The sequence below is a fragment of the Sphaerodactylus townsendi genome, linkage group LG06 (genome assembly GCF_021028975.2).
Source record: "Sphaerodactylus townsendi isolate TG3544 linkage group LG06, MPM_Stown_v2.3, whole genome shotgun sequence".
NCBI lineage: Eukaryota > Metazoa > Chordata > Lepidosauria > Squamata > Sphaerodactylidae > Sphaerodactylus > Sphaerodactylus townsendi.
Window position 1 is genome coordinate 49493573 of NC_059430.1, and position 23176 is coordinate 49516748.

At 40.3% G+C, this 23176-nt stretch overlaps 2 protein-coding genes across 2 annotated transcripts in view; both read left to right on the forward strand.

Annotated features, from left to right (window-relative positions):
- Window positions 1–2652, forward strand: part of LOC125435363 (plasma membrane calcium-transporting ATPase 1-like) — a 78388-nt gene extending 75736 nt beyond the window's left edge. Inside the window, exons 4-6 of the mRNA XM_048501551.1 lie at window positions 43–297; window positions 381–508; window positions 2644–2652. Of these exons, the coding sequence (XP_048357508.1) occupies window positions 43–297; window positions 381–508; window positions 2644–2652 (392 nt within the window). The remainder of the gene's footprint in view (window positions 1–42; window positions 298–380; window positions 509–2643) is intronic.
- Window positions 2653–6605: 3953 nt separating this feature from the next.
- LOC125435710 (plasma membrane calcium-transporting ATPase 1-like) overlaps window positions 6606–23176 on the forward strand; it is a 31076-nt gene continuing 14505 nt past the window's right edge. Inside the window, 6 exon segments of the mRNA XM_048502031.1 lie at window positions 6606–6647; window positions 6650–6737; window positions 16228–16266; window positions 19877–20032; window positions 20781–20995; window positions 21410–21652. Of these exon segments, the coding sequence (XP_048357988.1) occupies window positions 6621–6647; window positions 6650–6737; window positions 16228–16266; window positions 19877–20032; window positions 20781–20995; window positions 21410–21652 (768 nt within the window). The 5' untranslated portion in view covers window positions 6606–6620.

Below are 23176 nucleotides of genomic sequence, written 5' to 3' on the forward strand. Positions count from 1 at the left end.
TTAACATGTGAACATGAAATACTATTTGCTTGCTTTCTCTAGCATGTGGAACAGCGTCAGTTGGTGAAGAAGAAGAAGAAGGTGAAACAGGCTGGATTGAAGGAGCTGCAATCCTCCTGTCTGTTGTTTGTGTGGTATTAGTCACAGCTTTCAATGACTGGAGTAAAGAGAAACAATTCAGGGGGTTACAGAGCCGCATTGAACAAGAACAGAAGTTTACCGTCATCAGGGGTGGCCAAATAATCCAGATACCTATAGCGGACATAATTGTCGGTGATATTGCACAAGTAAAATATGGTAAGCATCCTCATTTATTTTTCCATCAACTCTGCTAATGTTTTGAGAGGATGTTAATGAGAACTATTGTCTTTTTTTTGTAGGTGACCTTTTACCGGCAGATGGTGTACTTATACAAGGAAATGACCTCAAAATTGATGAAAGCTCACTGACTGGAGAATCTGATCATGTTAAGAAAACGTTGGATCGAGATCCTATGTTGCTCTCAGGTGTGTGATCAAATGATAGCTAAGATCTCAGTATGAGGTATTTGGAAACTGGACAAAGTTTCCTACTTCTAAAACTAGGTTATTTGAAATACAGTCTTGCTAGGTGACAGTATGCTAAGGTCTAGCAATCTAATGTATTATGCATCATGCCTTTAACCTCCTTGGAACCACAAAGATGGGAATTGACAACAGGTTGGATTTCAGACATATAAGCAACCTTAATGTAATTAGTTAAAGTGTACATAGTTGCAATTTTTCTTTCTGTCAACATGTTTAATCATGAGAATAGTTTTATAGTTGGAACTGATAATACTGCTTCAGTGGTCCTTTAACTGTATTGCTGTTAAAACTGCACAGTAATGAAGCCGTTTTTAAAGGTGAAAGTAGTATCTTGGAGGATATGTTGCAGCTTACCCAGTGTTATGGGACTTACAAACCATATGAAAGTAGATGGATGGTATGAGAACACCAACTTTACTAATCAAATTTGGATCTTGCTTGAATGGCATGAAGTTTGTGTAGGAGGTTCTTGTGACCTGTAATTTCAGAACGCAAAATTATGTTGAACACAACACATGACTCAGTATTTGTACAGATTTTTCGTTCAAGTGTTAAAGCCACCTTATGCATATAGTGTTGTATGTCTTACAACAGTCTTGTATAAGTCAGTATTATTGTTATCCTTGTTCCAGATGAATAGCTGAGGCAAAGGACCAAAAAGCCATTTGAGGATCTCATGGCAGATATTGAATTTAACCTGGGCATTTCCGGTTTTAGCTTTGCACTGTACAATATTTTGGGCTGTTTTAGTTCAAGTATTCTTAAATCCCACATTTCCACAAACCAGCCTTTAAAGTGGTTAGAAATATAAATTAGTCATCAGTAAAACATGAGCAAAAACAAAATAAAAGGAAGCAAGATAAACCAAGAGCAACAATCTGAAAAATATTCATAACTCTGTTACTATATTATGTAAAATTAATAACACTGTGAATCCCTCTCTATGACTCAGCATGATCACAGCATTACAGTAATCACAAAAAAAGTTATATATTTTAGCTGTAGTACACTCATTCTATTAACATTCTTTTTTCATTCTGCCTCATCCCCTGGCCATTTCCACAGTCTCTGCACCTGCCTTTTAAAAAACCTTTGTACTGCATATGAGCTCCATGCCTATTCCATCTGTTTTCCACGCAACCCTGTGTTTTTAGCTGCACCACTAGAGTTCTCTGTATCTCATTTGTTTCCTTTTTTCCTCTGTTCCATGTTTCCCTGCACCCCATCTTTCAGCTCCTATTCCTTCACTCTTTTTTTGTTCCACTGCCACCATTTTCTTGTCTGTTCTGCTGTGTGTTGAAGTTGATGTTCTCTTTCTTGCATACTTGCATACTGAGGAAATCTCAGTTAAGAGTGGCTCATGAAGAAGCATGATGAGCTGGCTAGAATTGTAAGGAACATTGCAGTGCAGGCATCCCTGCTTCTAATAGGTTTGGAAGGACAGCTGTCCCTACAAATACGTGGGAAGGGGCCATAAGCTGTGATCATTTAGAAGTTCTGCAAGGGGCTGCAGCTGGGCTGTGAATCTTGTGCCAGCCTTGTATGTTCAAGCTTCATAATGTTTGAGTGCTTGCTATGTATGTTCAAAAGTTTTTTTGGATCTGTTATTCCAACTTGTTCTAAATGTTATTCTAGTACAGTAGCACTTAGGTGGATTGCATTGCCTATACAGTCAGGGTTTTCTGCTTCTAGTGCATGTAATTGGAAGCAGGGTCACCACCTTCCTGACACTTTGAACCCACACACATACTCTGAGAACAGCAGTAGGATGGTGACGTCAGTTAACAGGGAGGAGGAATCTTTTGCCTTGCTCACCTCTGTGACATGCCTGGTGTTCAGTTTGTGCTTCTTGTCCCATGGCTGTCATGGTCTGCAATCCACTGTCCTGACCTTTAACACCTAAGAGGTCATACTTCTACAAGCCCCTGACTCCATGTATCTCTGCCACTTTTGTATTCTTGCAACTCTTTGCATCCTAAGTCTGGAAAGGTGGAGTGTAATTAGTCACTTAATTTGAGAATGTGAGGTAAAACTAGTACCTTGAATTTGCCTATAAAGCTGCAAGAAACTATTGTAGATCATGTAATACCATATTAACCATGACAACTGCATCATCTAATAGCTGGTATGTAAAAACTGATATCTTTTCCAGAGGTTCCCTTTGGACAATACTTCACTAGAACCTCTAATACCTCTTCAAACCTTATCTCCTTCACCAAAAAAAAACCCTTAGAAAAAAGGGTAATTAAGGAGAAATGAAAGTCCATAAGTGCAACAACAGTAGTTTTGGTAATCTGTTTTCCACATGTAACTCTTAAAATGCTTTTTACACTGTGAGTTTAAAGAATTTATACTTCTTTTTGGGAAGCACTATTAAGTGGTAAAAGTACAAGATATATTCATAATAGTCAAACCCAGCTGACAACTTCTAAAACCTCAATCTAGGCATAACTGCGATTTCTGCAATGCCTCATTACTGAGAACTTGATTGACCCCAGTACTCTAAACTTTATTAATGGTAGACAGCTTCAAAACTGTATTCTCATTAGGCTTCCAATTGTGTCCAGTGTGCAGACGAACTATAACTGAACATGGTATAACTTTCAAAACTTATCAAGTACTTAAGCAGAGAGGTTAGAAGCTGTTCTCTGGTGGCCCCTTCTGTGCAGTATATCACCCCAAATACATTGAACAGAACTTGCTACTAACTAAATTGGCAGATTACAAAAAAAGGCCCTCAGATTAACCACCAGCTCTGAGATTGTTCAATCAGAAATGTATGAAAGTTAAAAACATTTTTAAAATCCTAAGTGCCTGTCAGATCTTCTAACTATTATCAGTCCTTTGTTATCAAAATTTCTGAAAGATTTTCAGGCCTAGCATATTGATCATGTCAGTACATAAATCACTGAACAGTATCTGAGGGTGTTCATTGCAGTATCCAAATTAGACAGTATACCAACAAGTCCTGAATCTAGTTTACAGTGCTTGGCTATTACCAGTTCCACAGCCTTTTCTTGTGGTGGAAATTGGAAAGTTGGAGGCTGTGGGTTTCACATTATGCCCCAAAATAGTCTACTCTGTTGAATTAAAGCAAGAACCCTTCCCAGGAGTATTAAATACAATCTCTTCAGTGAATGTAAGCTGTAAGTTAGCACTGGTGGTTCATCTACTTTTATTGGCTGCCTATATAATAGACAAACCTGGCCTGCCACAGCTATGAAAAATATCATATCATATTGATTTCTTCACATTAAAACCAAAACCAACTGACTATTCTGTAGTTCTGTTCATACGTACTATCAGGCTGCTCTGCATATCTAATTATCATCACAATAGCTTAGCTCGCTCATGTGTCCACAACTCAAACTCTTGTTCTGATAAGGGTTTTGGATACAAACTTCCATGGAACTTTTCTATTTCAACACTTCTACTGAAATGCAGGACAAGGGACCCAATCAAAGATCTAGAAGGAATTCAGTCCATGTTTTTCTGCAACCTTCTTGGATTACCCAGCAATGTTGCATATGACAGCCTATGATTTAGAAATTGGACTAATGACTTCGAGAGTTTGAGAGTTTGAATTCTGAAATTCTGGGTTTACCATCCTAGAGCAAAGCCAGGTAGTTTAACATGGCACATGTGAGCTGAGTCCTACTGCTCCAAATGGAGCCATCTAATCATAAATTACATTACGACCTTAGGTTTGTCTGTGGAATTTTTTTCCAACTCAGATGAGATCAAAGAGTACTTGATTTGGAAAAGCAAAAATTGCTATTGGAAACTAACAGGCCTTTGAACTATGGGCTTCCTCAATCTAATGGATCTCTTCCAGCCTACTTTAAAAATCTTTCACCCCCACTACTTAGACTTTTTTATACAAGCCCGTCTAAATGTACTCCCCTTTGCAGTTCTCCCTGGCATATTTCTTCAGGTCCTGTTACAGGCAAGAACTTGTCAATGTTTGCCCAACTTAGCTGTGTCCGACTGGTGTACACGGTAACGCAGCTGCCCCAGGGCGATCGCATGGCCAGGCGCCCCGTGGACAGCATGCAAACTGACCGGGCCATCTGCATAGCCACGCAGGAATGGACCCATGAACCCACACGGTCACACTGACATCTTGCGGGATCCAGATACCAACCCCCCCTGTACCTGCGTGGATATACAGATGGGAAGCGGCAAGAAAAGGTATGCAAACGTGGCCAGAGCAGGAGCGACTCCTTCCCAGCCATTCGTGCGGCACCTGCTGCACACTGGTGTTTTTTTTTGAAAAAAGACTCGCTCATGTAAGTCACCAAAAAACAATCGCTAGGGCTTAAATAGGTCATGGCTTTGTTCCAAGCAGCAGTAGCCAGTTGCGTAAAGTCCCTCCCCCATCAACGGTAGCTTTACTTAGAAGCCACAAACTGCTGTATGCAGCCTGTGCAGAATCCACCCAAGTGGAAACAACTGTTCATATACTCTTGTACTGTACTCGCTATACAGAATTTAGGAGTCTTTACATTGAACCCCATATTAATTTAAATCTTGCCACTTCTGATCAAGACAAGATAACCTGCTTCTGAATGATCGCTGTACTAAAAGAACTGTGGATGTTGGCAATGTTTTTGGCAACAGTTTTATCAACAGCCTCTCCCTCCTGACAATTACCCATTAACCTTTTTTATTTTGTTTGCTTCTTTGTTGTTTTATCTATGCCTAATAAAAAGGTAAGATTAAAAAAAAAGACAAGGGACCCCCACAAATAGTTTGGAGGGAAGTTTGGTGAAAATACAAGAGGATTTTTGGACATCTGCTTCACTCAACATTAAAGGAATGGTAGATACTTAAAAATCCTGCATTTTCCAACTTCCAATTCCTAACCATTAATTATTTGGATGATGTACAGTATGTGCTTCCAGAATGCATTAACAAATGTCCAAGCAGTGTTTTTTGTATCTTAACCCTCCTTCATGTTTTCAGGGCAGCATACAAGATACAGTTTTCAACTTGACAGTGTTCTAAATAAAACCATAACCTGGCAGAAGTTTCCTAATAGAGGGAACGTAGCATGTGTTGGGGGTGGGGCGGAGTTCTGCAGTCATCAGCACGCCCAGTTTCCTCCAGCTCAGGCTTCTGCTCTCCTACTTATTTGTATGTAAGTGCTGCAGAGACCCTAGAGATAAATGCCTGACCATCTATGACAGTTTCATGGCAAAGTGGAATGTTGACCTGCTAACCAGAATATTTCTAGTAGATACAAAATCAAGAATCCTAATGTACAAAACTTAAAGTGTTTTTTTCAAATATTCTATTCCAGTCATAGGACAGAGGCATAACAGAACCTTGACTTGGATCCCACCTAGAAGTTGCATGGGAAGAAGGAATGTGATTCTCTGACAGTTCCAGAGGACCTATTCCACTATATTTTATTCTGTTGTCTTTTTACAGAGCCGAGAACTAAATTTCTTACTGTGCTTTAAAATAACTTAAATCCTTTTTCAGCTTCTGAGATGCTGCTCATTCTCTTCGCAGATGTCAATCCGTTTGTTTCCTAAAGAGCAGGGGTCTGCAAACTATGGCTCTCCAGATGTTCATGGACTGCAATTCCCATCAGCCCTGCCACTTGGACATGCTGGTAGGGGCTGATGGGAATTGTAGTCCATGAACATCTGGCAAGCCATAGTTTGTAGACCCCTGCTATAGAGTGTTACTCTTTGCCTTAGCATCCAAGAAAATTCGGACTAAAGCTAAATGTAAAGAGGGTGTTTAATGTATTTAGTGATTAGCATTTTTAGGTTAGAGTGTTTTAATGTTATCATTATTATTGGTTTTAAATGACAGATTGTAATGGCCTTTGGCCACAAACTAAGCTTTATCATATTGAATTGGATATTCAAAAAACCTTTTCTGTTCACTGACTTACTGATAATGCCATTATATGTTGTATAAAAATTATCTCCTTTAATCACAACTTCCTTGTGTTGTGAGCTCAATTTAAACTTGCTTAGAACTACAGTTCACAAAAATACATTTATCTTTCAGGTACCTCCGCAATAAAGGCCTTAAAGAATGGTAGTTACTGCCGGTGGTATAAACCTCACACAACCGGAATTATCTCAACAATTGTTTATGTTGGAGGTGATGATGAGGAAGAAAAGAAAGAAAAAGAAAAAAAGGAAAAGAAAAGTAAGTGTAAGTTTAACCCTCTGAAAACACAAATTGTCCTTATGTCATAATTCATTTTTATTTATTAATTTATTTTATTAAATTTATATATCTTTACTTTCCAATTCGGAGCTAATTAGGGCAAGCATGCAGTATTGTTCCAAATATATAATTGCCTAAGGGATAGAATGTCTGACCACGAACCCCTAGCCAGTGGGTGTGCAGGACTCACAACATTCCACAACACCCACCTTCCCCTAACCTAGGAGCTTCCCCCGCCCCCCAAATATGGACTGCTGTCCTGGAGGGGACAAGGTCTGTAGTGCTAGTTTTAAAATAATTGTAAAAATACATAAAATTCACTGTACCTAACATCAGAACTCACTAAAACACAAGATGACAAACAAACAAATTTGAAAACCATCTGACCCAGCTCAGGTGTAAACTCTCCTTAAAACTACCTGAGCATGGGCTGAGTCAAGAGGGAGTAACACTAAGTAACCATGTGTTGATTGTTATAGGAGGTCAGCTGATGATATATCTCCATCTTACAGGCCTTGCGGAACTGTTTAAGATCCCACAGCCTAGGTAGCTTTCTTAGGTAGATAAAAAATTTGTGCAATTTTTTTAGCACAGGATGAGATTAAAAAGTAAATCTGTTTCTCTAAATGCTCTGGACTGATGTAACTGGCAGTTTTCTATCCACTTTTGATAGAATCAGTTTTCAATCAAGAACTCTTAATAAATTCAGTTCTTATGCCATTACATGAGGATTGACATGTCATGGAGACTACTGTATAGGACCGTGATGGTGAACCTATGGCACGGGTGCCCAAGGCGGCACTCAGAGCTGTCTCTGTGGGCACACATGCAGTCATCTCCCCCTTCCCCCCTCGCCCAACCAGAGGCGGCTGCCAGCAAATGCGTTGGGAGTCATGCTGCACAGCTGGGGCTGAGCTTCAGGGAGGTCCTCTTGAATCGACCTGGTTTGCTGTAAGTACCATCTACTGCCCCAGCTGTAGTACCCCCTCCCCCACAAAACTTGAGAGACTGGAGGCTGGCACGCTTTTCTTGACGTGTAACTTTTGGGGACCAAACTAAAACTTTGACATTAAAAGCAAGGCAGCAGTCAGGGTGAGGGGCTTCCATTGAGAAAGTGCATCTGCCAAGAGCAGGGACAGGCTAGTGGTGGGATTCGTGGAACTCGGCCTTACGGGAGTGAATGGTTTGTTAAAGGCCCCCCTCCCCTGGGAGAGATGGGACTTTTAGTGCCTGGGAGCCCAGGGCAGGGAGGAGAGATCTTGCAAAGTCCCTAGGCTCGCGATGCCAATCCTGTTCCCACAGGATCAAAGCAAAAGTACAAAAGACGAAAGGCATTTCACACCAATAAAGAATTGAGCTAAACCAGACCCCGACCAACTGGCAGGAGAGGGATAGGAGCATTCCTTTTTCCCCTCCCCCCTCAGTATCAGGCCAGTCACCACGGAGGCAAATATGTATCAGAGAAATCCATTTAAAAATATGCCTCCATGTTTTTTATTTTTTCTGTTCCTGTTGCGTTTTTGTGGGAAGTCTAGTGCCCATTACATGTGAAGGATAAACCGCAGATCAGATGGCTGCTCCATACATTTAGCTTTCCTGAAGTTATCCCATCCCTCGCACAGCATTCTTGATTAGGATTGGCTTCCTTCTGCCTTTTTACTTCTGTTTTGTGGTGGTGGGGTTATTGGGTTTCAGAAAGTGAAAGTTTTACTTCCCTCTCCCCCTGCACCCCTTCCCCCGCCAGGTGCCCAGTGATCCCGACCAGTACGGCCATGCCAGGGGCTGATGGGAATTGTAGTTCCTGAACATCTGGAGAGCCGCAGGTTCCCTACCCCTGCAATAGTGTGATTATTTCAGGGAGATTATTAGCATTAAACTTCAGACCTAGTTTTGGGGAAGCAGTGTAGGTAACGGTGTTAAGCGCTGTTAAATCCCACTGATTTTCATGGGAAGAACTAAAGCACGATCCTTTACCTGGGAGTAAGCGCAGTTGCTGGCAATGGGGCTTGCTTCTGGGTAAACCTTCCTAGGGTCGTGCTTCACCCAGTCGAAGCGTTGCACAGTTGCTTCAAAGCTAAGCCACCAACTTCCACCAAGCTTACTCCCGAGTAAAGCGCACCTTGGAGCCAACTGTTTTTCTAAACTAAAACCTCAGTATTCAGGTTAAATTGCCGTGTTGGCACCTTGCGATAAATAAGTGAGTTTTTGGTCGCAGTTTGGGCACTCGGTCTTGAAAAGGTTCGCCATCACTGGAATAGGACAATGTGTGTTCAGGGTAAATTAATAGAAATTGTTATTAAAGGTAACATTATTAAGCGTTGCCAGAAGAGAATCAGCACAACTTTTACAATAGGATGTTTAGTCTAACCAACCTTTGGGAGTTTTTGAAAAGTAAATACTTGGGGTTCCAAAAGGAGGAGGGCAACTTGAAGCTTGGATGTTTCCCACTGGCTGTTCAGGGAGGCAGGACTAAATTTCTTGTCACCCAGGATGGAAACTTCTGGCCCAGTTTTATTCTTGCCTCACACATAGTGAGCAGCCATGATTTGTTCTCTGCAGCACCTATCCTTGTTTCCTACATTTGTTGCTACCCTCTAACTTGTTCAGTCTGTGGTGTGAATAGCAAGAGAGATCTCATCCTCAGACCTAATCCTTTATTCTCATACTTTCTTCTGTGCATTCCGCCCCTCCCCCATTTATGGAGCGCACTGAGGTTCGGAGAGAGGCCGGAAGGGATGAATTCAGGGCCAGGACTGTCATAAGATGATGAGAGGAACCTCACATGCATAGGGAGAGAACAAGGGCTAAAGAGCCTCACGTTCTAAAACAAAAATGGCTTAATAAACCACAGAAAAAAGACACGAAAAAGGTATCACAGGAGGAACTTTCCCTAATGGCTGCCAGTTTGGCCCAGAACAACAACAGTAACAGGCAGATCCCCCTCCTCCTCCCTCCCGAGAGTGCATTATTCAGTTAGTAGGAAGAGATGAAAAGTGCAATGGGTAATGTAGTAACACAAACATCCATCCACAATTGTGGGAGGCCAGCCATTCTGCTCCAGGGAAATTGTGGAAATAATCCAGTGGGCCCTCAGAGAACAGTTACAGCACATCCAGATTCCTTGTCCCCCAATTTCATTCAAGGGACTCTAGCATCCCCCCCCCCCCCACACACACACACACACACATTCCTATTGACCTAACTAGGTTTGAGGTGGAACAGGCTGGCCACTGTTGGGAGAACTGCAGACAGTGACCCACCAAGGCAGCCAGAAAGGGTCCTCATGAGGTGCCTAACTGGACCATTTTCCAGGAAACAGTACTCCTTCTGTCCTATCAAATAGTGAAAGGGAGGAAGGCAAATTCTCCCCAGAGAGTGAACAGCCTCAGAAGCAGCCCTCTAGATTATTTAATGGGAAAGATTATCAATTTCTCCTGTCCAAGGCCATCATTGTATTGGACCTGTCTGAGTCACTGACACAGTGAGGAATGCAAATGGGGCAGATCCAGGCCAAAAGGGGCTAAAGAGTTCTTTCCAAGGTTACCATTCTCAAGTGAATCAGTTCCCTTCCCCAAGTACTTTAAAAGACTTTTGAAGGCAGAATGGGGAATACCCCTAGCAAACAGACAGTTTTCCAGTGCTAGTAAAAAACTTTATTCTCTAGCACTGTATACTGTGAAAATGTTGCAGGTACCACTGACGGATGCCCCCACTGCAGCCTTGAAATCCATAGATCTTCTTTTGGAAGATATGGGCTCCATGAAGTGCGCATTAGACAGAAAAGCTCATTGTGCCTCCTATAAATCCAATGAAGGGTCAGCCTTAGCAGACACTGTTACCCTTATTTCAAGGGCTTCAATTTTCTGGGCCTAAAAGCTCATATCTAGAAATAATCGAAGAGTTATAGAAGGGTCATATCACATCCTTAAGGCCATTTTCTTCTTAGCAGACACATCAGTAGATGCCATGACCTTTGCAACCTGTCTCAGCTACCATGTGGCCCGCCCTATGGCTAAAGAAATGCAATCTTCACTCTAAATCAGTAGTGATAGCCTACCCTTTCAAAGTTGGAAATACAATGGACAAAATACTGGTGGAGACCAGAGACAAGAGTATGCCAAAAAGTCTGCGGAAAGATGACAGGAGACCTTTCCTGCCAACATCCTATTATTTCTACCTCACTCTGCCATGATTCAGTCCTGACTATTGGAGGACCCGATGACAAAATATCAGAGGCTCCTTTTGCAGAGGCTCATGCTTCAGCAAGGCCTCCCAGTTTCAATTTTACTGACATAACAAGGACAAGCAAGGAAAACAGTGACACCAGGACAGTGCCTGTCAAGGAAAACTATAACAATATCAAATTCAATGGCTATAGTCGCAATCCAACCATTGAGTGAAACAAATAATTCCATTTAGTCATGCTGTAAAGTTTGCCACTTTCCCCCCACCCCCAGATTGATTCCTTATTTTTCCTAGATCCCTCAGAAAGGAAAAAGAAATAAGGACCTTAACTGCCATAGAGCACCTTTTGACAATAAGAACAATGGAATCAGTATTTGGAGAGTGCCAAACAGGAGGAATTCCATTTTCTTCACTGTACCCAAGAAAAACTGTACCCAAGAAAAACTTACACATCCTCATTTATGCAAGTCACCTCAGATTTTCCTATCAAAATAACATTTCCCATTCAGAGACTAATCTTCAGCTCCTCAAGTGGTCTGGAACATACTGGTGACAATAATGACTCTCGCCTAGTAGCAGAGAATCCAGATTTATCCATTTCTGTACAATATTCTGATTTGTTCATCAACGAAGGAAAAACCCTCCAAGGATATAAGTCAGATCATACAGATTTTGGAAAACCGTGGTTACCTTTTGAACAGAGGCTACAGCATCTAGGATTCATCATCGAAACCTAAACAAACATGGTTTTTCTTCCAGAGGAAAAAGTCAACACAGTTTTGGGACTGGCCAAGAATGTCTCCAGAGAAAAGTCAGAGAAGTTAATGTTCCTGACGCAATTGAAGAGCCTTATGATATTATGCAAAGGATCGGTCCAATGGTCTCACCTGCACTCCAGACCTCTCCAGTGGTTCCTCCATTCCCACCACTCAGTGATCATACAAAAACAAAAGTGGGAGGGGACAAGATGTCCTTAACTTCTGTCAGGCAGAGCATATTCTGGTGGCAGCCACTTAACTAGGGGACAAGCCTGTATTCAGAAGAATACAATACAGATCAGTTGGGGAGCTTTCCTACAAAAACAGCTAGCACAGGGTTTCTGGACAAAGAAAAGAGAAGCAACTGAGCATAAATATTCAAGAACTTAGGACCATCAAGATGGTGCTTCTACACTTCCACTCAACAATCTAGAACAAACAGTCTCATCATGTCTGACAATATGTCAACCAAAGTCCACAGCGACAAACAAGGGGGATCCAAGTCATCCACCCTACATTGGGAAGCAAAGAGCATTATATTGAGGGCAGAAATGCATGTACAGTTGATTTTGGCAGAACACATTCAGGGATCACTCATTATAAAAGCAGACTGACTGAGCCATCAAACCATGGACATGAGCAAGTGGTCTCTCCAAAGGGAGGCTTTCCAGTTGATCATAGACAGATTTGGTGCTTTGAGGGTAGATCTATTCACCTTGGACTCCATTCATCTCATACCATGATTCTTTTCCAGATACCAGTGCAAGAGCCTTGGTGTGCTCCTGTGAGCCGGGACATACTACAACAAGGTCTGGTCTGGCACAGACTCAGAGTGGCTCCAAGTGACCCCATGGTTTTTTAAAGGAATCAGTTGGAACTAGGTTATGTATGATCCAGACCTCTAGGAAGTTGTCAGGTGTAAGTTACAGCTATCATTCCACCAGTACCAGGAATTCCTTTGACTAAATGTCTTGACTTCAAAGGAGTGGCACAGACCAGCCCGTCCCCCCAGTCATCCATCATTTTCCTCGGAGACTCGCTAGGCTCCCTACGAAAAACTAAGAGTGATTCCGATTAAGTGGTTCTGTGTGAAGGCCTTATTCTTGACAGCAGTTATTTTAGCCCGAAGGGTCTCAGAGCTGAGAGCTCTTTCAGCCCAGAGAAGTCTCTACGTTTTCCATAAGGACAAGGTGTTACTTTGGCCAGACCCTAACCTCGTGCCCAAAGTTAACTCTCGAAAGCAAGAGATTCACCTACTGTCCTTCTGTTCACAGTCAAAGCATGTGAAAGAAAAAGCATGGCACATTCTAGATCTGAGAAAGGCTTTCAGGATTTACAGCCAGTGTACAGAACTTCAGGAAAATGGACTTTTTATTCATTTCCTTGACAGCCCCAACAAGGAAAAGAAGTTGTCTAGGTCAGATATATATTACACCCTAAAGCAGTGTATTTTTCAGGCATATAAAGCCAGTAACATCCCTATCCCCACAGGCATCACAGTTCATTCAGTAAGAACTACAACCACCAACAATGCCTGTGACCATCAAGCCTCAGTTGAGGAGATATGTAAGGCAGCTACGTGGTCCTCTTTATCAACCTTCATTGGACACTACAAAGTTTTAATTTTCTTTGACTGACACTGTCATCAGGCACAGAGTTCTGCAGCATGTGGTGGGGGACATGTAATTCCCACACGAAGACAGAGGGGTGCTGCTTTTCAAAGTTTCAAGCTTCAAGATGCCTTCCTCCGCAGAGTGAGAATGGAATCTTGGAAACTTACCATGAGGTTTCTTTCTGCTCTGAGGTTAGTAGGGCATCTTGCCCACCCAAAGAGTGAAGAAGAGGTGGATCAAATAAGATTTTATCATGCTGCCAAAATGAGAATGACAGAAATGAGGCTAAACAGCAATGATTACATTATTAAAAGCTATGAAAGGGAAGACAACTTGGTTCATCTCCTTCCTCAGCACCAGTTCATTTGGTTACTTTTGTTCTACCACTTTTTTCATTATGTTTTTGTTACTATCCTACGTTCACTGCTTTTTCTTCTTGTACTGCTTGTTAGCTCAGAAAGTCTTTAAACTGAGCCAGGAATTTCTCTCCTGGGAGACAGGAAGAAGAAAGCTTTCAGTCCTGTCTCCCTGAACAGCCAGTGGGAAGCACCCAAGCTTCAAGATGCCCTCCTTACCTCAGAGCAGAAGGAACCTTCACAGTAAGTTTCTGAGATTCCATTTTTTGCCAAGGTGCCTCACCCAAACCTCTGAGTGAATTTTAGCAGTCATGAATTAGGAACAGGTTCTGTTTTGGGTTAAAAATTGGTTAGACAACAGGAAGCAGGGTAGAAATAAATAGACAGTTCTCACAGTGAAATGTAGCGAGCATCAGAATCCCGCAAGGCTAAGTCCCACTGGAGGCAGTGCTTATTTAATTCGTTTTCAAGGCAAGAGATGTTAAGAGGTGGTTTGTCATTGCCTGCTTCCATGTCACTCCCCTGATATTCCTTGGAGGTCTGCCATCCAAATATTTGTCAGTGTCAAGGTTGAAAGAATGGAATGGGACCAAATTCCTTTGGCAGAGTAAGGATTTGAACCTGGGTGGACAAGCTATCCCCTCCTAGTCATCTGTTTTGTATCGTGTTCCTGTATTCAGAACTGAAATGGTTTCTAAGTTATAGCTAGAAGAAGAATGAAAAGTCATCCTTTTTAGTGGATGCTTCTTTAACTGAAAGGTAGCCACTACTACAATGAACAAAGAGAGACGGTTACATTATAACCTTAAAACGGAGAATCCATAGCTGTAGGATTAGAGAAAACACATTTCTATTGAGGAAACAAACATTTATTTTTGTACAGCATTTTGAAAAGCCACACATGTGATCTGTTCAGCTGATTGAGAATTTACAGGTCAATCTTCTGCCTCTTCAGTGGTCAGGGCAGCTATTCCAGAGGCAATGAGATAATGTAGTCAATATTCTATACTCAACCAGAAGCAAAGTCTGAAGCACAAACACCCATGAAACACTGACATTTGGCCGTGTTCTTGATGGCTCTGCCACCCACCGATAACATTATCATTGATATGTCCACAAATCCCTTGTAGAAACAGACAGCATGTAAACATCTATTTTATTTACCAGTTGGCAGCCTGCTTTCCTTTGATGGTTGTAAGAAAGGTGGGATATGAATTTATTTATATTTGTCTCTGTCTTGGGTCTGATATTGCGAGGAAGAATACGTTATTAATGCTTAAGTAGCAGTCTCAAAAAATGGGAGAACCTGCAGTAATATTGTCTATAGTCTTTGACTGGTACATGATAAATAAATACCTGCATTTAGGAATTGTGACCAGAAGTGTGACCAGCCTTTCCCTGTCTCCACCTACCATTCATATGGGGAGGACAGCTATAATCTGCAGAGAAACAGAGTATTTTAAAGACATTTACATGATTTTCCATGTTGCATGTTGCATAATCTGTTACGATCTGGGATATTATTTTGTTGATTACTTGAACTCTAAATTAGATTCACCATCATTCATTTAATGAAGCAAGCCAAGTAGAAATTCTTGAAATGTAAATATAATTAGATTTTTTGAGGGTGGGGTAGGAGCCACATCTATATTTTGCCTAGATTAATGATACCAAACAAAACAACAACAAAAATTACCTAAACTGATCTTGGTGTTTAAGAACTCAAAATGTAAAAGCACCAGTTGAAATATTGGTTTGGATTGAGGAGAACATGAATTTACAAGTGCCCTTAGATCTTCTGGATAAACCATTGTAAAGATTGTCAAATATTTGAAGAATTACTGCAGCAAGAGCCATTGTCTACAAATATATAGCTTTATCGTGAATTGGGCACACACTTTGGAAACTAGGAATTAACTAGTTTGGACTATTTAGCTCTGTTGCATTTCACTGTAACCTAAAATATGAAACTAATTGCCTTCCAGTGCTAATTTCTCACTCACCCCTTCACCCCCATCTCAAGGCTTTTGAACTTTTAGAAAGCTTTAAAGAGTTTAGTTCAGTGGTTCTCCACCTTCCTAATGCCGTGACCCTTTAATACAGTTCCTCATGTTGTGCTGACCCCCAACCCTAACATTTATCCATTTTACAGATGGAGAGCACTGATGCAGAGAGTCTTAGGCGACCCCTGTGAAAGGGTTGTTCGACCCCCAAAGGGGTCCCGACCCACACGTTGAGAACCACTGGTTTAGTTTGACTCCACTGTGCGTAAACCAGGACTGAAAAATAAGTATTTAAATTAACTAACTTCTAAAGCATACCATGTCTGTAATCAAGTTTACTATTAATAATGGCTTTGGTCATTTTCTGGATTTCAGGACAGGATAGTTAACTGTCATAAGTCATGTTGGTCCTCAGTGTGTCATGAATCATACAAAAATGCCCTTTGGTGTATTAAAAAAAGTTATCAGTCTGCTAATGAACGAATGAACGTCAAAGAGACCCAGGACTTTCTTAAAGCAATAACTGGTGGGTTTTGTGTGTCTGTGTGTTACAGGTAAAAAACAAGATGGCACTATTGAAAATCGTAACAAAGGTAATGTTAATCTTATTTAAATACAAAACTTACCAAAACATACAGGAAAATGTATAGTTTCAGATTCAAAGCACTTTTTTTGTATAATTTTAACCCAGTCTCATTTTAAAAGATGAGATTTAAGCCAGCTTTATGCCAGGATACTACTACTGGATTCCAGCATTGCTGATGTCAATGTATAGAGCCAGTTTAGGCATATTTCTGACCATGGCTATGAGATTGGACATGAATAGAAAACAGGACCTTTCACTTTATTTTTATTAATACAGTAGACCAGAATATAACTTTACAACATTAAAAAAAACTTTAAATTAAATGATTGAAAAGAATTACAGAATTTCATAAGATAACATAAAACAGTATAAAACCCTCTAACAGTTTACAGTGTTTACATATAAAGCATGACTAACAAAGGACTGCCGAGTTTTGTATGCTGCCACCCAGAATTTGGCCATATGTGTTGGTATTCACCTGTCAATAACGTTTTAACCTGCACCGAGTTAGGTTGGCCAGGAAACCTATTAGACAGAGGAGTGATGAACTTAATATGGACTTCCTGATAGAAGGAACAACATATTAGAATGAGTTCCAGCATTTCAGCCTCCTTTGAGTCACAGGGATATAGCCCTGGAGACCTTTTTGAAATGTCCTTCTAAAACTGCAGAGCAGAGAGTTTGGCACTGAGCAAGAATGAAAACCCTCCCATGACTATTTATCTCCAGGTAAGAGAGATATGCAGCAGGGGAAACTTCATATCTCGAACTTTCCAAGGACAGAAAGACCAGGAACTTCTCTCTAGGCCTGCCTTCTGCTTAGAATCTAGGACGCTTTGCTTCATCACTTGTTTTGCTTGATCAAAACCCAACTCCAGGACAGCTTGAGGGAAAACCCAGATTCACGAAATAATTTTTCACAGCCATTAGCCATGTTGATTGAAAATTATCCCAAATTTTCTCCTGTCTCAAAATGCACATTTGCAGTAGGCTCTCAGCGAGGTAATTGAAGGTCAACTCACAAAATCTAGACTAGACCCACTTCAAGGGGGCAAAATGTGGTGATGGGGGTCCAGTCATTGCTAAAGTTTTGACCTGAAATAATTTAAGAGCAGCTGGAATATATCGTATATACTCATGTATAAGTCAACCTGCATATAAGTTGAGGCACCTAATTTTACCACAAAAAACTGGGAAAACTTATTGACTCGTGTATAAGTCGAGGGTAGGAAATGCAGCAGCTACTGGTAAATTTCAAAAATAAAAATAGATACCAATAAAATTACATTAATTGGGGCATCCGTAGGTTAAATGTTTTTGAATATTTATTTCAAAGAAAAACAGTAAACTACTTTAAAAGTGCAACAATAACTTTAAAAGTGCAAGACATTAGCTCAATCAGCAACCAATAACTTTAACAATATCAACAGTAACTTTAAAAGTGCAAAAACCTCAGCTCAATCAGCAACCAAACTAAAACACCAGAGTTAAAATCCTTCAAAACTGGATTCATCCTCATCATCTGTATGTCCAAATGTAACCCAACTTAGATTTTAAGAGGGATATTATCAGAAATGGAAAAGGAGTTTAAGTCTTTGACAGTGTGATCCTACCTTGTGACCTCTCACCATTCCCACCATTCACCAGTCTTACAACAAAAGAAACTTTAAATCTGTTTTCTGTTTCATAAACAATAGTGTGCAGTATAACAATGAAATATGGCAGACCAATACAGAAACAATAATCAACATATAATAGTTCTGGCCTGCTATGCAAGACAGACTAGCAGGGTCTCAGTCCTTCAGTTCTCTCTAACTGTATACAGCCTCCAAAACTCTTAACTGAACTCTGTGAAGAAACCAAACTATTAGTTTGTATTTTGGTAGAGGGGGGAAGAGACCATAACAAAGAAAACCAAAATACAAACTAATAGTCAATCAATATAAACACAATATCCCCTTCTCAACAATTAATACAAACATTCACATACCAGAAATACAGGCCTCAACCATTCTGAGGAAATGGAGCCTTTCCTTATTTGGAAAATCTGAGCTCTTTAGCTCTCCCTAATGGGCCCTTCGCTCTATACAGTTACTGTATTTCTCAGAGTATGACCTGAGTATAAGTCGAGGGGAGCTTTTTCAGCATTAAAAAGGTGCTGAAAAACTTGACTCATACACGAGTTTATACGGTAGTGTCCTCCCCTGGTTCATAAACGTTGAATTATATTATGAACAGACTTTTGACCAACAGCTGCTTCATAGTCTGAATAAGCTGTCCTAGAGAATAACAAGATCCAATATTCTGTTTCTTTTTCTCCCAACTGCATCTCCTCTCCTTCTGAGAGCAAATTCTGCTTTCATCCTCAAAATACACACAGACATCTTCCAGTTAAGAATTTTTTCCACAAGATTCCAAACTGGGAAAAAGGAACATGTGACCCTCATTGTCCTCCTAATTTCTTAACTGTTGCTTAGAATGTTTTGCAGTAGCTCAGACTATTCCAATATATTATAAAGGTAAAGTTATAATAAAATGCAGAAGAATAATAATGGATTTAGGTCCCACGTTTCTCTCCTGTAAGGAGACTCAAGGTGGCTTACAAGCTCCTTTCCCTTCCTCTCCCCACAACAGACACCTTGTGAGGTAGGTGGGGCTGAGAGTGTTCCGAAGAACTGTGACTAGCCCAAGGTCACCCAGCAGGAATGTAGGAGTGTGGAACCCATCTGGTTCATCAGATAAGCCTCCACCACTCAGGTGGAGGAGTGGAGAATCAAACCCGGTTCTCCAGATTAGAATCTACCTGCTCTCAACCACTACACCACGCTGGCTCTCCTCCACCTGTGTAATATCTTAACATAACAGAATGCATGTTGTCTTCAGATCATGGGCAGTTTTCCCATGCTCATCGTGATAGAAGTATTATACCTGAATAAACATGTGATTACTTTTTGGCAAGTTTTTAAAAAAAATTAAGAGAGGGATTGCAATTAATGACTGTTGTCATTAATCAACACATTTTGTTGGTTTATTCATTAGTTACCCAAACTGTTGTTTAGTTGACATGAGATATGCTGTTTAGCTTGTGGCAATAGGTCCAGTTAATTTTAATTTGATTTGAGTATCAAGAATAGGAAGTTTAGTTTCTCAGACTGAGTACTGACGTATACTCTGTTTCACACAAAGATGTTAGGTAGATCAGTTGATGTGCAGCAGTTGAAAAAGTTGTATGCCTCTGCATTAGAACATAGCCCCAAACGAATATGAGAAATATCGTTCAATTTTGCACACCACCTTTGAAAAAAGCATTATTTTGTGCATTAATGAACATGGTATTTTGATACAAGAGCATTTATGCCAAAATGTATTTTTACTTTCAAATGAATGGGGGAAGCAGGACTTGGTAGGCACTAGGACTCAGGTGGAGCATTCCGCAACAAAGGAAGTCTGGCATGCTTTGTTCTGTGGCGGAGGAATATGCAATCTAATATTATTTTTATGTGGAACAGAGTGTAGCTTTAATTTTGTAGATTAAATCTTAATGTATTATGTCTAGCGTCAAGGCTTATGCTAGAATTTTGCGGGATTGTTTATATATTTACTTCTGCCTATTTCAGCAAAAGCTCAGGATGGTGCAGCCATGGAAATGCAACCTTTGAAGAGTGAAGACGGTGGTGATAGTGATGAGAAAAAAAGAAACAATATGCCCAAGAAAGAGAAATCAGTCCTGCAAGGAAAACTAACAAAATTAGCGGTTCAGATTGGCAAAGCAGGTACAACTCTTTCAGTTAAATCTTACATGGTACACAATGTTATCTAAATTTTGAAACTTTTCCGTTGACACTGTTGTCATTCTAGAAAAAATAAATTGTAAACTACAGTAAATGCATGGTATACTTTATTGATTTTTTGAGATACTAGCAAGGCTTTGTTAAATCCATTATCAAATATCAACAATTCTCTGTATATAATGGTGCAAATTGGACATCCCAATAATGGAATGTCTTGTTTTCAAGAGTACTTTGCTATTTAGGGGAGTGATTTTCTGGGCCTCTATTTGTTTCTGTTGCTTTCAGGTTTCTTGTGCATCATTTCATTGTTGACTTATCTCTTGATTTTTTATTCTGTTTCAACTACCCTTCCAGCTGCTGCTCTATATCTTTTCCCCCCCAGATCTGCTTTAAATATTTATATGTGCACGTGCACAAACACACAGTTGGAAACGCCCTGACAGTTCTGCCAAATTTCTTTGCTTCTATGATGATTTGACTCTTAACATGTTTTTAAGTTGAACATTGTAGTTCATCTTCTAGAATGTCATCGTCATAAAATATTGCAGCGCTTTTCACTGATGTGTTCATAGCAGTTCTGTCCTTCAGATTCTTAGTATTTGAGAATTAGGTAAAACACTTGTCAGGATTTCCAACATCAGTCTTAGATTTTGTATTTACGCTAGAAATTATGTTGTAATACATACCTCTGTGAAATAGAAATAAATTCTTTCTCTTCTTTTAATGAAAGGATTGCTGATGTCCGCCGTCACAGTCATCATTCTTGTATTGTATTTTGTAATTGATACCTTCTGGGTTCAGAAACGACCTTGGCTTGCTGAATGTACCCCAATATATATTCAGTATTTTGTGAAGTTCTTCATCATTGGTGTTACTGTCCTAGTTGTGGCAGTTCCAGAGGGTCTTCCACTTGCAGTTACTATTTCACTGGCTTACTCTGTAAAGGTATGTCTGAAAACAAATAGGTCTGCACATTAATGCATGACATGTCATAAGCCATGGAAGTTTTCCTTAAGCAGAATATACAGTTCTGTTACATATCTGAAGAGTTAATGTAAACATTTGTTCTGTATAGCTGGGATAATGTTCATTCATAAGTAGTGTGTGTAAAAGTATTTAGTAGGCAAGCAGAAGGCTGTTCCTTCTTGGGTCAGCAATGCTGCGTAACTGCAGTGTAAATATAAATATTCTGCTGCTTGATCCTTAGCTTTGGCTAGGATCCAGTTAGGCAGCTTAGCTGTGAGACTTTTAATGTGTACTTTACTGAGGAACTTCAGCTTGAGCAAGCAAGATAGCAGGGACATTACACAAACCAGTTTTAAAAGACTGATTGGATTGACTTGATTTTGTTTTTCATAGAAAATGATGAAAGACAATAACTTGGTCAGACATCTGGATGCTTGTGAAACAATGGGTAATGCAACTGCCATTTGCTCAGATAAAACGGGAACACTGACAATGAACAGAATGACAGTGGTCCAGGCTTATATCAATGAAAAACATTATAAAAAAATCCCCGAACCAGAAGTTATTCCTGAGAAAACTTTGTCTTACCTTGTAACAGGAATCTCAGTTAACTCTGCTTATACTACCAAAATTCTGGTAAGTAAGGAGGGTTTTTCCCCATTGAAACCAACTGTATATCTAGCCAGATTTAAGCACCTTGGCCTTACTTGTTTACAGTGAGAGAGTAAAGAATGTGCATATGTCACATCAGTTGAAATCTGAAGGATGCTTTCAGTTTAGGGTGTGTTGATTTTCAGTGACAGGAGCCACGTGTGGCTCTTTGACATGCCACTTGTTACTCTTCTGAGCATTGTTGCCCATTGTTGTGCCTTTCCCATCTTTCCAAAAAATGAGCAAGGCCCTAGTCCAGTGGGGCCCATGATTGGCAGACGGATGCCACCTTTAAACACCTGTGAATCTTAAGGTGCAGGCTTCATGGCAGGGATATAATTAAATGTGTTTCTTCTGGTTGATAGTATCTGTGAATGTGGCTTTTTGTGAGCTGCAGAGTCTACTGACTCAGTTCCAAAGTGTTAAGCTTGCCAAAGGTGGTATTTACTTTGGAAGAAGGGATAGGGATGTTCATTAGTTCCCCCTCTCCCACTTCAGGTTCCTCCCCAGCTGTTACCACTAACCCCCTTCCAAATAGCAAGACTCTGTGGAGTGTGGCAGGCTGCAATAGGACTGGGGAAGTTATAATGTTCCCATTCATGAGTGCAATTATACTTGTGTAGTATTGCATCTCTTCTGCTTAACTTATCTGAGTCTCATAACTATTTAGTTGTAAACTGTCTGATCTGGATGACAGAAGCGACACTATATGGTAGTACACCAGAGTCTCTGCTCATCCATATTAAGCAGTCAAATTACTTTATAAATTAACCAAAAAAAAACCCCTGCTAGATGAAGACAGAAAATACTGAAAAATGCTGAGTGTGTCTAGAATCAAAGGATAAAGGGCCAGAGGGAGGGAGGTGACTGGCTCAAGCTCATAAAACCCAAGGGTGAAGGCAAGAACAATGGGTAGACATTTCAGTGGACATATTCTACTAAAGTATAATACACACATCACTAAAATGTTACTGAGCTGATGGAAAACTTTTTGGTGACTGTGTTTTTTCTAAATCTATTAATTGGGAATATAATGGAAGCTAATTCTAACATCATTTGACAGTGAGCTTTTTTGACTGGATGAGTGAAAATAAGCTTTTAAAAAGTAAAACTGCTAACGCCATACTTGCTTTTCAGAGATCATTTAAAGATCTTAGGGTGCCATACAATGTTGCATTAGTAGTGTGGTTCTATGGAACCAAATATTTTTCTTGAATGTGAAAGAAATAGAAATTCAAACTGATGAATTTGCATCTCCCAAAAGAGAGATCTGACTCTTTCCAAGGGCTACAGCATTTCAAATACTATTCAAAATATCAAGAAACCTTTCAGTCTGACTATAGCAGAAAAGACCTGCTTAGGGTGTGACTGACCAAGTCAGACATTAGAAATTCACTGTAGCCTGCCAGTTGCAGTCCCTGGCAGGAAGCAAAAGCACTGAGCCACTGGAAGACCTGCACAACTGCAAACGAGCATTTGGTATTTATTCAGATCTATATGTTTACAAAT